This window comes from Kryptolebias marmoratus, linkage group LG18, assembly GCF_001649575.2.
Source record: "Kryptolebias marmoratus isolate JLee-2015 linkage group LG18, ASM164957v2, whole genome shotgun sequence".
NCBI classification, from domain to species: domain Eukaryota; kingdom Metazoa; phylum Chordata; class Actinopteri; order Cyprinodontiformes; family Rivulidae; genus Kryptolebias; species Kryptolebias marmoratus.
Genome location: NC_051447.1, coordinates 9044800 through 9061623, shown reverse-complemented (window position 1 = coordinate 9061623; position 16824 = coordinate 9044800). Strand labels below are relative to the sequence as shown.

The 16824-nt window shown below is 39.6% G+C and overlaps 2 protein-coding genes across 3 annotated transcripts in view; one reads left to right on the top strand and one right to left on the bottom strand.

Moving 5' to 3' along the window:
- The window catches only part of gnai1 (guanine nucleotide binding protein (G protein), alpha inhibiting activity polypeptide 1), a 16435-nt gene extending 12947 nt beyond the window's left edge, over nt 1-3488 (bottom strand). For both annotated transcript variants that reach the window (XM_037981277.1, XM_017411678.3), the window contains exon 1: nt 2959-3488. In XM_037981277.1, the coding sequence (XP_037837205.1) occupies nt 2959-3076 (118 nt within the window). In that variant the 5' untranslated portion in view covers nt 3077-3488. The remainder of the gene's footprint in view (nt 1-2958) is intronic.
- A 3909-nt stretch (nt 3489-7397) lies between these two features.
- cd36 (CD36 molecule (thrombospondin receptor)) lies at nt 7398-15966 on the top strand. Its single transcript, XM_017411479.3, has 12 exons — nt 7398-7680; nt 8051-8211; nt 8343-8487; nt 10474-10629; nt 12092-12183; nt 12383-12432; nt 12563-12632; nt 12831-13018; nt 13134-13252; nt 13332-13405; nt 15233-15287; nt 15369-15966. The coding sequence occupies exons 1-12, from the start codon at nt 7558-7560 to the stop codon at nt 15543-15545; spliced, it is 1410 nt and encodes a 469-aa protein (XP_017266968.1). The 5' UTR covers nt 7398-7557; the 3' UTR covers nt 15546-15966.
- Nucleotides 15967-16824: the final 858 nt, after the last annotated feature.

The following is a 16824-nucleotide window of genomic DNA, read 5'->3' as shown; positions in this document are numbered from 1 at the left end:
CCCCCCCCCCCCCTCCCCCCACTCACACACACACACACACACACCAAGCTAGTGATTTACAGTCAGTCCACAGGCTTTGTTGACTTTTTATCTCTGCTGACAGGATGCGATGGAGTAAAACACACGCAGAGTTGCTTGTGAATCAGCAAACCTCCAAAGAAACAAAGCAAAATAATAAAAAAAAACAAACATGTATTTGGTGACTGCTCATCTGCAAGGTAAACAAGAAAGGGGGGGGGGGCACTCGGGTATTCCGCTATGCCACGGCCAAGCTTTTTCATTTTTCATTTACTAGTCATTAGCAGTGTTCTCACCTTACAGCCTCTCTTTTCCGTTTATCCCCGGCCTATCTGCATGTCACTTCAGGCGGTAACCCGAGGAGGCCCCGGCGGGTTACCTGGCGACCGCATCAAACACAAATGACGAGAGCTGGTGGCAAGGCGGCGGCCACCAGTTACCTAGCGCTGACTGCCGTTGCAAACTCCTCTGATCGACAATAAAAGATGAGGTGGGGGGGGGGAAGCGACGCCACAAGACAACTTGAACGTGAAGACTCACGTTGTGGCATTCTAAAGTTGATAGAACTTGCTCACCTGGGACTCCACAGCACATGAGGAACGTTCTTACATTCGCTACCAAAAACCATCTACAGCCTTCCTCATCAAGACTAACTTCATTGTAAGGGTTCCCAACTGCTGGCCCGCAGTCCAGATCCGTCCCCAAAGTCTTATCTCGACCCAGATGGATTGTTAAATTTCAGCAGAATACTTCATATATAGGATAAACATATATACACACTTTCATTTGAGTATCTTTCCCAGTGTTTACAGTAATTTATTTTAGGCAGTGCAACATTTCCAACAGATATGGTAATCTATCACAGGTGGCGTGGCTTTTCTAGCATTTATGGCAACTCATTTTAATCGACACAGCTTTACTACAACCTACGATAATTAATGACTGCAGCAGTTTATAGTCATTCATTTAAGGCAGCTCAGCTTTTTTTGTATTTACGTAAAATTCCCTTTAGGCAGAGCAGCTCTTTCTGCATTTACGGTAACTCATTTTAGATGGTGCAGCTTTTCAAGCATTTCCGTGTCCGGCCCTTGATTTCTCTCTGCGGAGACAAGCTGCCAGCCAATGAACAGGTGCTACAGAAAAATGTCTTTAGTCGAACCGTTCTGAATTTTAAACTGACGACCACTGCTCCATAGCCTGTCTGTGGGATTTATCAACTACCAGTAGTAATGTTTTGCTGAGTCATGCCATAAAAACCGGAGTAAATCGTGTTTATCTAGCTCTGGCTTACAATTATATCCCCAAAAGCTGCTGAGAGCTCTCATTACGTGGCCTCTTGCCAGGTGTTTTTACCTGCATCCAGTACAGGACTCACACTCTGTGTCCTGGTGACCCATATGTGTCGCGTGTGTGTGTGCATGTCAACACTTCCCTAAAGCTCACCGCGTTTACCTGGCTGATGGAAAAGTTTTCACCTGCCTTTTAATTTTTTTTTTTTTCAAACTAACTACGTCTACACTCTTTGAGCTTATCTGGTCATTCATGTATCGAAACAATGAGCTCATTCAGGAAATGGGTGCTGTGGCATTTGGTTCTTTTGCAACTTTTAGTTTTTCATTTTCATACTTTATTTACAAATAATTTCCCCATAGAAACAAATGTTGATCTCTTCAATAAACACTGTTCTCTTTGAAATCTGCTTCAGCATACTCGCTCTATTTTTTATCTTCTCATGCTACTTTTAATTTAGCTACTATTGTGCTACTTTTAGCCACTGTTCTAGTGATTTTAGCTTTTGAGCTAGCTCTTCGCTACTATAGCTATTACTTCAGTTACTATACACTATTACTATTAATTCTTTACCACTTTTAGCTAGTCTTTTTAGCTCTTTTAAATGAAGCTGGCGTTTCATTTGAACTTTACCAGCTCCATTTTGACTTCCTCAGCAAATGCCAGCAAAGTTATTTAGCACTAAAGCCATATTTGTTTTTTGTTTTTTTTGGTAGAAGTAGCAGTTTCTCTCCTTGGCTTTAAAGTGCAGAATATTTCACTTGCTAGGTTGTTCAGGAGGAAGTAAACGCAGAAGAAGCTACATGCAAAGAGCGCAAGAAGTTGCTATAATACTGACGTGCTGTGAGTGAGATAGATAGGTGTGGCACGTTTAACTAACATCCATGAGGCTGATTTCAAAGGGATGCACCAAGTTCACCAAAATGACAGGCTCACGCTTCGGTTGGGGTTCTTAGACAATACTTGCTATGAGCTATGAGCATTTGAAAATAGTTTTGGATGCACAAAGGCGGAGGGGAAGAGTCCAAATTAGCTCCTGCTGGGAGTAATGAAAGGGTAGCCTGGCTGGTTATTTGGGTTTAACAGTGTAAACTCTCATGCTCATGTGGCTCCTGGCTGAAGTCAGGTCTGAGTCCACTTCTTCACACGTCCACTGCACAAAGATTGCCACTTTTAAGGGCAGGCATTGAAAGCAAACCAAGGCAGCGGCCCATCAGCAGCTGTAAATAACAATTTGGGATGAAACCCACGGGGGGAGTCAGGCTTTGTGTGCGGCAAGTGAAGCAAGCAGAGTTTTTTTGCAGCCACAACGAGTTAGGCCCGGGCCCCTAATGAGCAGTGGGGCCTGGTTGGGTTTTTTTTTTTTTTTTTTTTTCACTGCACTGCACTGAGCAAGACATGAGGAAATGTGCTGCTGTTAAGAGGATTTAGTCAATACAAGTGCTTTTTATAAAAAAAAAAAAAAAAAAAAGGCTAAATGGGTGTTACTACGATGAGAACAACGAAGAGGAGGGAAAAAACTTGCCATAAGCCACGTAAAATAACTCTTCCCCTCTGGCTCTACGGTGAGCATTAACGATTAAAGATTAAATTAGTCAACTCTAAAGAGGTCTGGATGTGTTGTGTCGAAGTTGGGTCGGGCTTCCTTACCGAGCAGCAGCAGCTTGACCTCCCTGGACGCCTTCTCGCCGTCGTCCCGCAGGTTCCTGTCGATCATTTTACTGCGCTCCACCGCCGCCTTGTCCTCGGTACTCAACGTGCACCCCATCCTCTACCGCGTCCTTCAGACCCAGATGGTGTAAAGAGGAAAAGAGCTCTAAAGCGCCCACATGAATTGTCTTGGTTTTCTTAAAAAAACCCAACAAAACCTTTTCCCTCCTTCGACAACACACACGCCCTTTTTTCATACGACGGGCAACCGAGCTCGTGGGGGTGAAATACAAACGGGAAGCGATTCGACTTGCGAAAAGCAAAGACAACAACAACAAAAAACACAAAAAGGGAGGAAAAAAACTCTTGAGTTACTTCATCCGGGTGAAACGAACTCGACTTTAAGGCTCCCTCACCGCTACATCCGACGAAGAAAGCTAATTGTTGAGTAAAACAAGCCGTCGGTGATGGCTCTTCGGCTCGTATACGTCCATCCGTTTCGGCAGCGACTGCTAGTACTGTGGAAGCTACGGCTCGAGGGCGGCGGTGTTCCGCGAGCGTCAACGGCAAACCTACTTCCGGTATAACTCTTCAAAATAAAGTTTCAAACAGGGACATGAGCAGCTATCCATACACTTTTCCGAAAAAAACAAACAAGAACAAAACACAAACACAATACATCTATATATCTAAATGTAAAAGCGTAAACATATTTGCAGCAGTTTGATATTAAAAAGCGTACTGCAGAAATTTAAAATTTAAAATGTGAAAGCAGGATGATTTTATTTGTAGGCATTATTTTGAGATCAACAAATTATTCTTTTAAAAGTTGCTTGCTCGCGTCATTACCTGTCGTTATTAATAATAAATTATTGATTTTCTTTAAGTAATTTAAGTAATTTGGTAGATTTTTTTTCAGATGGAACACAAATACAAAAAAGTTGTTTTGAGTCTTTTACTTTGAAGTCAAAGAGAGAAAACGGAAATGTCTAAAAAAATGATTGCATTTTCAAGCTGTACACAAATAATTTTACCTATTGCTGATTAAAAAACAAGGCATTCTTTTCAGGCTGAACGAAACAGGATATTTATTGGTTATACAAATATTAATGAGGCTGTAAATATTATTCAACCTATTACAGGGAACATGCGTTATTACTGCCATGCTTCACTAATCACGTGCGTTATACTGCATCTGTTTGACTAAATGTAAATAAATAGCCAACAATGTTCCCATGGGAACCACACATCTAACCAGTGTCAGTCTGTATTCAGCCATTGTTTACGATTTAAATAATCAGACCAGGTCAGGGGTGAAAATTCAAAATCGACATTTCAGTTTTAGGTTGATGGCGAAAATGTTTCCACCCATATGTTAACATTTTGTCCCTGGCTTTAAAAAAAAAAGAAAGATTTTCTTTGGCCTAATGACAGCAGGCTGGATGTAAATATGGCTTGTTGACCTTTCCATTTTATTTGTATGCTGGCTGAGGGTTTCCTCTTTTATTCATCTGCTCCAGGAATGCAGAGGAAAGAAACACAGTGTGTACACCAGAGGCAGAACGCTTACGTCACACCTCAACCAACTCAGAAAACACAATAAACTTTTAACCAAAAAGTCATGTCCGTGTTTCGCCTTTATTACACGGAGGAGACTTATTTCTTTGACATAGATGCTCACAGATTAACCAACCAAGAAAAAACAATACAACAGTGAGTGGTGTTTGTGTGTAAAAATAACAGACACTTTCATTTCACTTGTGGTTGCAAGGATACAGAAATGGTTTGACTTTGATGAAACATATTTAAAAACAAAATAAAAACAGAATATATACACATAAACTGTTGTTACTTTAACAAAGCTAGGTACTGTCTCTTGTTTGGAGACATATATTGTTGTGCTCCTCGACCTTTGCTGCAAAATAGATTAGTGACCAACAAAAAGTTATGTTTACGGTTATTTATATTCTCTTATTTCACTTCCCATTTGAGTGAGGCCTTCCCTAAACAAACAAACAAACAAACAAAAAGAACTGATGCACAATATGTCAGCAAATGACCTAGGTGCTTCGGGCTAAAGAGCCCGCTAACTGGACTAGTCTTTGTTTGGATGTAGAATATGATGAATCTTTTGAAAATACACCACCCATGTTGCAACATACAGATCTCAGCTGCACTGTGTCAACATTAGTGAAAAACACTGAAGTTGTGGTGAGGGAATGGTGGTGCTGCCCTCCGGTGGAGATACCTGTCACTTAAGCATGCTCTCTGTGGAAACAGAACAACCTTTGGCCAAGCAGACTTTGTTTAAGATGACACTTTAAAGGAGTTCTCCTCATTTCTTGAAATAAGAAACAACTTCAGAGAAAGCACAACAAAGGGCTCAGTGGTTACAGTGGTTCTCGGTGTCCATGAACTTTTGCTCTAGGTTTTTGCAACACTTCCCGTCCAAATTGTGCTTCAAAACTTGAGGCTATATCTGCAGACATGAGAGCACAAAGGCCTGGGGAGGAGCTGGAGGGAGGGAGTGAAGGTCAGCCAGTCGGGAAGAGATAAGAAAGCAGGAACGTTTTTTAATAAGAGTTAAAATTAAACAAATAAAACTCTAGGCCTTGAAACAGCATCCGATCCACGCTCGTGGATCAAAAACCATCAAATGCTGCATACTGAAGCAGCAAAAAAAGAAAAAAAAAAGCAGCAAAAACTTATTTGCACAATTTCTTTTTCAATGAATTCAGATTATTGTAAAGAGAAGACAAAAAAATATGTTCAGGGAAGAATAGAGTTGTGAACACAATGGTAACTTATTAACATTCCAGCTGGCGAACAAAAGGGAAGTTTTGTCTGCCGAGCCAAAGCTTTATTTGCATTACAAACAATAAAGTCAGTCAGAGGAGATTTATATTGTTTGACAAGGCTGTTTGTTTAAACAGATCATAGCTACACTGTGCAAAGAACAGACAGTAGGAACTGTGGCGCTGCTCTCTAGTGGTAACAACGTGTAACTCAACAGTGGCTGCAGCACATTCAGCTGTACAGCACAGCATTGTGCATCAGTTTGACTGAATACTGCCTTCTGCTTTACTTAGGGATCTCTCTACAATAGGTCTGGCATCATGCAAATTGTGATAAGTGTAGGATCCACATTTAACTATCTATATATTTAAATATCTTTAAAAATGAACATTGTATATCTCATTTGGGGGCTCATGTTTGTAATGTATGTTTTGGTAATGGTATATTTATTTATGCTTCTTTTGTGATGGCAACTATTGGGTCCTGGACAAATACCCCTAGAGGGACATACCTAGACATGGTATGGTCTTGTGTTATATTGTATTGCATTGTATCACATCACATCATATCCCATTATATTGTATCGTATTGTATTGTATCATACTGTATGTACTGTATCATAAAATGTATCATATTGTACTGTATCATATATTGTATTACATTATATTGTACTGTATTGTATCATATTGTATTTTCTCATCCTGTATTGCTTATTACTGTATTGCATATTGTCCATCCATACATCAGTCCAGCTCCTTTACCCGCTTCTCCTTTCAGTGTCGCGGGGAGCTGGCGCCTATCTCCAGCAGTCATTGTGCAAGAGGAGAGGTATACACGTTGGACAGGTCTCAAGTCCATCACAGGGACACATAGAGACAAACAGCAATTCACACTCTCACTCACACCAAGGGACAATTTAAAGTTTGTATTATATTGTACTGTAATTCTTTGTATTGTGTCATATTATAATGAACATATAATGCTCTGTATTGATTTATATCATATTGTATCGGACTGTCTTCTCCTTTCTGTAACATCGTGCTGGAATATCCTTTTACTTTTTACATCATTCACCTGTCAATGAGTGATATGCTTAATTTGCCATCTACCAAACAATTTGTTTATGGTAAGAGATAGAAGGCAGTAAAGCCAGTCGAACCACATGAATTGCTACAGTATGTTATCTCTCCTTATTAAGCATTATAAACTCGTGTACAGTAATTAAAAATAATAAATGTAAGCATTGGGAAAGGAGTTTGTGCGATAAAGAAAATAATTTCATGAAACAACAAAACTTCCATTGCTCATACGACTGCTGCTACATGACGAGAACAAAATTTAGACTTTGCTTTTGTAAGCACGTGTTTTGAATTCAAGGAAAAAAAAAAGTGAAGACTAAAAGAACATGAGACTTTTTAAATGCTTCATGCTACCATTTAAACAATTTTTTTTTAAAAAAAAGCAATTGATTAAACTGGAATCTTATTGGCTCTGAGATGATCTTCTGTTTGAACCTTTCACTCCAGCTGTTATCACCTGGCCTTCAAGTCCTTGCTGACGCCTCTCGCCTGACCCTTAAACCCACCCCGTTGTTGCGTAAGGCTGGGCCACAGCCAGGGGTGTGTGCACCTTTACCTGGCCTCAGCTGCTCCATCACCTCCTCTGTTGGTACAGCCTGCCCGTGCTGCTGCCGGGACACAAACAAGCTGCAGCGCACGCCACGAGCACAGCAAGACTGAGGGAGAACAGGCAGCCAGGCAGGCAGACAGACGCACGTAGGAAGGAGGGAAACGTACACCAACCATGGGCTGCTGTAACAGAAGGTGCGGGCTGATAGCTGGAGCTGTGTTTGGGGCTGCGGTAGCCATCCTGGGCGGCATCCTTATCCCTGCGGGCAACAGCATCATCAAGGGGACCGTGCACAAGGTATGGTGCTCAGTTTCAGCCTGGCTTGGAAGTGCAGGGAGTGACAGAGCGAGTGTGTGTGTGTGTGTGTGAAAGCAGAGATCAAGGTGAATCAGGAGAAATGAGAGGTAGGAGGTTTTTAAAAAAAGCTGCTTCAAATTGTAAACACGGGTCTCGTGCAGAAAGCCAAATTGAATTTCTCCACGGCTGATCCGTCAAAAGATCACCATCTGTGATTCTTTCCGAAGACATTTTTTTTCAGCAGAGATTTCAGCGATTTACTCTGTTCTAATAGAGCATCCACCTTTTTCATGTGTCACGAGGGCTGCTGGCCTGCTGGCAGTCTTGAGGCATGTTAAAAATAGCTTGTCTGTGTGTCTGCTGGCTTTAGGAAGCCGTCATTGAGCCAGGAACGACAGCTTATGACACATGGACGGCTGTAGGGGCAAAGGTGTACAGGCAGTTCTGGTTCTTCGACCTGAAAAATCCACTGGAGGTTTTAGAATATGGGGCGAAACCAGCGGTCGTAGAAAAGGGACCTTACACATACAGGTGAGGTTCATTCATTAACCCCCTTTCCTTCTAAATCTCATGATGTGCATTAAAAACAGATGTCCTGGTTCCTCTGCTGCCACTTTCCACACATCAGCCTGGTTTCGTCTGCTAAAATTTTCTTACTTCAGGACAAGATATCTTCCCAGAGAAAACATCACGTTCAACCCCAATCACACAGCGTCCTTCCTGCTCCCTTTTGGTGCCATCTTCGAGCCGTCCATGTCCGTGGGGGCAGAGGAAGACCTGATCACGTCGCTCAACCTTGCAGTGGCTGTAAGTGTGTCGTCGCTCCTGACTTGACTCGGCTCTACGGCTAATGCGTCTTTGATTAAAAATCTGTTACAAACCCTTGCCAAAGCAAGCTGCGCTGGCTTGCAGCCTGGTTGTTTTGGTCCGCGAACACTCATTTTAGTGGTGATTTTTGACTTTTGTGGTTTGTGACAGCTTGCTTGTAAATATATATACAAAAAATTATTTGAGCGTATATAGCTATTCTTTTTGCGCCTTTTAAAAAAGCTGGGGAAACTATATCAAAGGGAAAAAAATATAAAAACTATCTATTTTTTTCTTGTTTCTTAGTCATTTTGCAGCAGTAATGAAGGTCTCAGCCTTCAGGTTGGGAATAAGTCCAGATAGCATGCAAATTTAATTAGTAGGAGGACTTGGATTATAAAAAAAAGTTTGTTATCACCATGTATCATAATACTTGAGTTTCTGCAATATAACATAAATGAGCTTTTTATTAAACGTAACAAAATAAATGCTGGTTTCCAATTTGTCACATTAGCAAATAATGCTACAAATTAATTTTGGCCTGTGGGGCAATTTCCTGGTTGGCACCAAGCTTTGTCTCAGTACCATTTTTTTTTTGTTTGTACTGCATGCATTCTGTTTGCAGAAGCTCAGTTACTGTGGTTGCCAAAAAAAAAAAAAAAAAAAAAAGTGTGCATATGTAACTATGTAGTAAAAAGATGCGTCTCGAATTTGTGATGCCAGCAAACATTTTCTCCATAGTTTATGGTTTTAATCGCCAAGTTTATGTCTTATTTAATGTAGCATGACATCCATTCTTTGAACTGTGGCTCCATTTAGAAGAAAACGGACGATAAAGCCTATACATGCATGAAAGTGGAGCCGTGTTTTGATTGATAAGCCTAATGGGAGTGCATTGTTTCCACAGTCTTCAGCGAAAGGCTCTCCAGCTTTTAAAAGACTAAGAAGATCAGGGGCTAACAACATTGACCTCCAGGCTTTAGTGACAACACAAACAAAAGAGTCATTTTACAGTAATTCTGTTATTTATACATTTCGGACCGACTTGCATTTTTCAAGTCGCCATACAAAAATGTCCTTTTTCTTCACGTTACAACTTTGTCCTGTATGCGTGGATCCACAACATAACGTGATCACAACTATGAAAGCACATATTTTAATGCACATCATCATTTTTCACCTAATGGCTACATCTTTAACAAAAATTAAACTGTAAATGTTATGTAAATGTTATGCTAGTAACGCATATCACCCACTGCCGTTTATGCCAGACTAACTTCATGTTATGTTGAGTTGTAGCTATAAAATGTTTCTAACAGAATGTCTGTTTCCCAGTTTGACTTTCATCCATCTATCCCCTACAATGCACTTATCAGACTTTGTTTCTTCTCTTTTTGAATTTCATTACCTTTGTGACAAAAAGCTGCAGGCTCGTGAAGCTTTCAGGTGGATGGTTCACACATTATTTTAGTCCCCCAAATTTCAAGCTCAAACCCGTTCACCGCTGCAGAATCTGCAAACTCTAAAAGCTCTGATCAGACGGATAAAGATCACAAATCAGAGCGTGGATTATCAACGTACAAAAATAGCACCGGGGTTTAATATTCAGCTCTGTGGTGACATTTGTGCTTACTTCCTGTTTGAGAGGATGAAAATGAGGAATGACTCAGAGGTCTTAATTCAAGAAGGCAGATTATGTTTGCCCTTATAAACAGAGTGGAGGTGCTCTCTTTCTTTCTTCAGACTTTGACAACCTTCAAACAAAAAGAGTAAACAAGACAAGCGAGAGCCTCTGCCTCTCAGTGTGGAATTTCACAGTCATAAAAAGACAATTATTTTCAGCTTTATCTCCTCAGGCAGTAGCTGCATCTGTGTGTGCAGCAGTTTTGCAAATGTCGTCATGGAGCCACATCATATAACTTCGATCTTTATCTGGAAAGAACTATACACCTATCAGGATAAATGGGTTTTATTTCCATTTTCCAGGGAGCTTACTCGCTGGTTCCAACACCGCTGCACGGGGTTTTGGAGAAAATGATAAAAGACACCAACTCCTCCTTGTTCCAGTACCGCACAGTGAGGGAATTGCTTTGGGGCTACAATGACCCCCTATTGAAAGGACGCGTGGGACTCTTTGCAGATGTAAGCAAACACAAAACATACAAGAGAACTGAATGTAAAAGCAACCCCAATTCTGTGGGACAGTGTGTAAAATGTAAGCACAAACAGAATGCAATAATTTGCAAATATCATAAACTCATATTTATTCACAATGGAACATAGTAAGCAAACTAATAAATTGTTCTGTTTTAAGAAAAAAAAAAGGGAATTATGAATTTGTTGGCAGCAACATATCTCAAAAAAGTTAAGACAGGGCTGTGGTTCCCTTTGTGAAGCATCCCCTCTTCTTTTAACAACACCAGGATCTGAGGAGACCAGCTGCTGGGCTTTTTGAAGGGAGTGTTGTCCCCTTCCTGTCTAATCTAGGATTCTAGCTGTTAAACAGTCCTGGGTCTTCTTTACTGGATTTTTTTATTTCATGATGCACAAAATGTATTCTATTGGTGAGAGGGGGGCAGACCAGTTCAGCACCCAGACTCTTCTGCTCCAAAGCCACGCTGTTGTAATGGATGCAGTCTGTTGTTTAGCATTGTCTTGTCGAAATATGAAAGGCATTTCCTGAAAAAAGACATAATCTGGATGGGAGCCTGTATTGTTGTAAAACCTGTTTATACTTTTCTGCATTGATGGTGCTTTTCCAGATGTGTAAGCTGCTCATGCCAGAGAAACTGATACACCCCCATACCATGAGAGAGGCAGGCTTTTTAACTGTCCACTGATAGCAGGCTGGATGATCCCTCTCCTCTTTAGTACAGAGGACATACTGTAGTGTTCGTGGTTTTTCAAAAAGAATTTCAAATTTCAAAAACTTTGACCACAAAACAGTCCAGCTTTGGTCCAGAGAAGACAACTGTGTTTCTGCATGGTGTCTACATGTGGCTTCTTCTTTGCATGATAGAGTTTTAAGCAGCATTTATGGATAGCATGGTGAACTGTGTTTACAGACATGATTTGTGGAAGTTTCCTGAGCCCATGCAGTGATGTCCAGAGCAGAATTAGACCTGGTTTTAATGCAGTACCTTTGCAGATCACAGGCATCTAACACTGATTTTCAGTCTTATCCTGTGAGATTAGAGGTTTCTTCTTGAAGTGTTTTGATGATACTATGGACTGTAAATGATCAGATATTCAAAGTCTTCCCAAGGGACATTATTCGAAATCGTTCCACTATTTTTAGACAGTTTTTTCGCAGACTGGTGAACCTCTGCCCATCTTTACTTCTGAGAGATTCAGCCTCTTTATAATGCTGTTTTATGTCCAGTCTTCATACGGACCTGTTGCCAGTTAACCTAATTAGGTGCAAAATGGTGCAGTTTCTTAGTTTAAACATTCAATATCTTCCATTGTGAATAAAATATAGGTTTATGAGATCTGAAACTCATTGCATTCTGTTTTTGTTAACATTTTGCACACTGTACCAACTTTTTTTAGAACTGAGATCATATTTAATAAAAGTTTCTAATTAAATCTTTTTTCCCCCCAGTACAATGATACATATGATGGCTACTACAACGTCTTCACTGGCAAAGATGACATCTCCAAAGTGGGAATAATTGACATGTGGAGAGGAAGCAAGTGAGTCCATTAAAAGCAGTAAAGCAGAATCTTGAGTCTAGAGTTAAAGATTTTATTCATATAAATTCTTTTAAAGCACAAAATCTATGAAGTGAGACATATTTCGTTTGCATATCTTTGGTGGGTTTGAATTTTTTTTTTACTTGTGGCTTTTAAATCCAGTTTGTTAAAGTTTAAAACATTCTGCTTTGTCCCACAGGAGCTTACGCTTCTGGAACGACAAGTATTGCGACATGATTAATGGGACAGGTAACGATTATTCAAGTATAAAAAAACAAAACAAAAACAAATGCTGAACAGTTTGCAATTCTGAACCGTAACAGTATTCTTTATCATTTATAATGAAGAAATGACAAAATGTCGGTCTTCTCTTCATCAGATGCTACCTCCTTTGCTCCCTTTGTGAACAAGAAGAAGCCTCTTTTTTTCTTCTCGTCAGACATCTGCAGGTGATGAAACTTTTTATTTAACACGAGCTGCAAAGTTGATGTGTCTGGTTGGACATCAAGTGTTGCATTAAAAGAGAAACTCAGACCTTTGAACTTTTTCCTGTTGCTAATCACTAGTGTTCTATGAAAGTCTTTTATGATTAACTACATGACCGTCTAATCTTTGTGGGTTTTTTTTTGTTTTGTTTTTGTCTTCAGGTCTGTATCAGCCAGTTATGAGAAGACACTGGATCTGAAAGGAATTGAAGTATACCGTTACTCCCTCCTCGAGTCCACCCTTGCCTCCCCGACGGTTAACCCAGACAACAAATGTTTCTGCACAAACATGAAGACCACCAAGAACTGCTCCCTGGCTGGAGTGCTGGACATCAGCTCCTGTCAAGACGGTCAGTCATGTATCCAAACTCCAAAAGAAAGCCAGGGCATCTCACTGGCCCACTGTTTCATCACTCTGGTCATACAGAAGCCTGACATTTTTATTTATTTTGTGCTTCTGAACAGGGAGACCCATTTACATCTCTCTGCCCCACTTCCTGCACGGCAGTCAATCACTGAGAGAGGACGTGCTGGGCCTCTACCCCGATGGGGAGCACCATAAAACCTTTCTGGACATAGAACCTGTACGAGCACATCACTGACATTTTTGTTTAGTGCAACATTTGACTTTAAGATGCTAATTTCTTCATGTTTTCCCATCAGACTACTGGGTTTACTCTTAATTTTGCCAAAAGAATTCAAGTGAACATGATGTACGGACCATCAAAGGTCATCACGTAAGTTGCGACACCACCTTTTTCCATTTTTAAAGTTTTGAAGAGGACATTTTATGCTTTTTGGGTTTTGCTACAAAGCTCAAACAGACACAAACTCAATTTGTATTACCCTTTAACAAATAACATCATCATGAAACAATTTGAATGATGCCTGTTGGCTACTTTGAAACATCTAAATTAAAAAAAAAAAAAAAAAAATGAAGAGAAACGTTCAAATTTTTCCATTTCTGATCAGTTAATCAACAGAAATAATTTGTCATTTTCCCACCAAATCAGCAGCGACAAAAAGCCCCTTTTTGTGTGTATGTGTGTCTGTGTGTCTCTTCAGACTATTTGTATCCAACCAAAAAGTAGCTCATGTGCCCATTTCAAAAATCTAAATTTTGATGGCTATTCTCAAAAACAAAAAACATTTGCACATGCACATAGCAATACTTTAAACTAATATAACTTCTTAGAACAAAAGGGGGTGTTAGGGTCACACGTGGTTAACGGTGAGTAAAAGTAGGACCCAAATGCAGGCACATGAAAGGGAACAAACCTGACTTTTTTGAAGCCAGTATCTCACTGGGCTGCGACTGTTACAGACTACTTGGGGGAAAGTCATTTGTGAGGAACTTGCTAAAGTGTCTCAAAACATTTGTGGGGTTTCTCAGTTTCCGCGAGTGAACTGCAGAGGCTCATAGTTTTGTCGCTGGATGGCTGTCTCAAACCCTTCTCAGTTTAGTTTCCGTAAATTCTAGATTGCAATATGTGCACACAAATTAGGCCTGTGTAAAACAAGGCCAGAAGCCTTGCTGGTCACGAATACTCAGAATTCAGTGAGACTGCAACCGAAAACTGACCTTCTTTCTTGCAATTTGAAGTCACAAACTACTCACCAACAGACCAACTGAGTCAGACTGAATAAATAGCTAACAAGATGCATATAAGTTAACAAGGAATCTGGCAAACAAACAATAAAACAAAAACCAGAGGAAATCCAAGAAGGATATGTACTGGGAGAGGTGATTGATCAGTGACAACAGATGTGCTGATTACTAATGGAATACAGGTGGCAAGGAAGGAGCTTTAAACAAGGATACTGAGGACATCTGGAGTTTATAACAATAACTTATATGAACACAAATCAACTCACCTATCAAAACTAACAAAGAAACAGAAGAAATCCATATGGAGTAATTAAATACAAAACCAAAAAAAAAAGGTTTTAAAACTCAAACCATGACAGGTCGTTTATGTTTGTTATTCAATGAGGCAAACCTTACGACAGAATACATTAGTTGCTTTATTATTTGATTTGTTGGGTTTCACATAGTCCTAACTTCAATAGTTCTGACTTCATAAAACATATTATGTATTGAAATAATTATTTAACAATGTATATCTGTGTTAATAAGATTGAAAGTGATTCATTATATTAACTGTTTTTTAACTGTTTCTTTGTGCCTCATTGTAAAAACTATAACAATCCATAAAAACAGTTAGTATGATATTGATCTGCCTGCTAGAGATCATTGATAATGTAGAATGAATAATCAGAATGATACTTTCCCCCCTCGAAATGAAAACAAATCATAAGTGGTGTTTTATAACGAGGTGGAACAACAATATAAAAATAGAATTAAAAAAAAAAGAATTTTTTGACAATAAAGGGTAAACAGCAAAATAATAGTCTGCAACAAAACAAACTATGGGCTCCTAAAAATGTATATTAGCTAAACAAAATTCTCAGTCTGTTTTCCGGAGCTTATTCAAAACAGGCATCAAACAAGTCAAAAGAAAGTCTGAGACGATGTTCTACACTAATGAGCTCTTTCTTTGCAGGGTGCTCAAGAAAGTCAAAGACTATACCCTGTTTCCTCTCGTTTGGCTTAATGAGGTAAGAAAAGACGAAGAAGAAAGCCATCATGATATATTTAAATCAGACATAAATCAATAATTTTCCCTTGTCTCCATACAGACGGCTACGTTGGACGATGAAACAGCAGACATGTTTAAGAAGGAGCTCATATCTCGTATCCAGATGTTGGAGATCGCACAGCAGGCACTGCTGGGTGTGGGCATCGCCATCTTTGTCCTGTGTCTCGTCTCCTACGGCGTGGTGAAGAGGAGCAGCCGCCAAAGCCATATTGGATAATCAGTCATGCGTTCAGCTGTTTGTGGCGTGTAAGAGCACAGTGCGGTGAAGCTGCTAAGCAACATCAAACTTTTTTGATAGAGACTTGCACTTTTGTTTTTGGAATTTTAGTGTTATTTATAATCTCAGACCTCCTCTTTATGCCAAGAGGGGGAGAGTACTGTGATTTCATTTTGAAAAGCTCGAGAGCCGAGTTTTAATTTCAGTACAAGCACTGTAACATGAACTCAATCAGGGATTTCTTGAGGGAGAGTAACTCCTCTCAACTGTCAGGTAATCCTTTAAATCTCCGAGAGGAGAGCAAAGGCTCTGTTTGACATCCTGTGACAGAAACACACACAAAAGAATATACTATTGCGCAAATGTTCGTATCCTTTACTGAACCGGTGTCTTCAAAATAAATAAAAATCAGAAAAAAAGGGAGTTTTTCCATCACGTCTCGTTCCTTCTGTCAGATTCTTCCTCCTTTGTATCAGACTGTCAAAAAAAGAAAGGGGGGGGGGAAAAAATCCCTTTCAGCTCAAAATACTGCTCAGACTGTCAGTGCTGATGCAAATTTCTGCAACATGTGGGGTTTTTGTTTCACTTTGAGCAGTCCAGAATTCAAATAAAGCTGAAGGGTGAGATTATAATTGGTACTTCTTTTGTTGTGGAGGTTTTATCATCTCACAATGATCCCCACAATGTCAAAAAAAATGTATTTTATTCAGCTGTTTGGGCTGAATTGTTTAACTCATTAGGGGATTAGTTTATTGAGATTCGAACAGTATTTATTTCTGAACGTGCAATATTAGGGTGTCCCAAACCACAGTGTAGCTATATTAAAGATTTTCTATGCAAATGTAATCCAAAAGGCACAAAAGTGCTTTGCTTCCTCATCCACAAACACTTATATTTTCATAAATATACATGTAGTGTAAAAAATGACAATTTGCATGAAAAATAGCTGGCTTCATTTGTAAGATATCCATTTAATGAAAACACTGGATTTCTAAAACTCAAAGCCCTAATTTAAACATTTTATTTTTTCCACCTAGTGAACAAGTTTATATATTTTTTGTTATTTTGGTATTCAGAAGACAGATTGGCAATGTTTCAACAGGAACTTCCCATAACCATTATTTTAGTATCTTCAAACCTTTGTCCTAATGTTGAAATACTTCTCAAATGGATGCAATTCCTTGGTGAGAAATCAAAGATTAACTGCAGGCTGTGTACAAAGCAGCCATCTTAATAAATCTGAAGGAGACATCTCAAATGAAAGTACCAATGTCACATT

Bases quoted from the DNA above. Each gene is read 5' to 3' on its own strand.
- cd36 (XM_017411479.3), top strand. From the start codon at position 7,558: ATGGGCTGCTGTAACAGAAGGTGCGGGCTGATAGCTGGAGCTGTGTTT. The intron at 8,212-8,342 runs GTGAGGTTCATT...TTCTTACTTCAG, and splicing joins AAGGGACCTTACACATACAG to GACAAGATATCTTCCCAGAG. The intron at 13,019-13,133 runs GTCAGTCATGTA...GCTTCTGAACAG, and splicing joins CATCAGCTCCTGTCAAGACG to GGAGACCCATTTACATCTCT.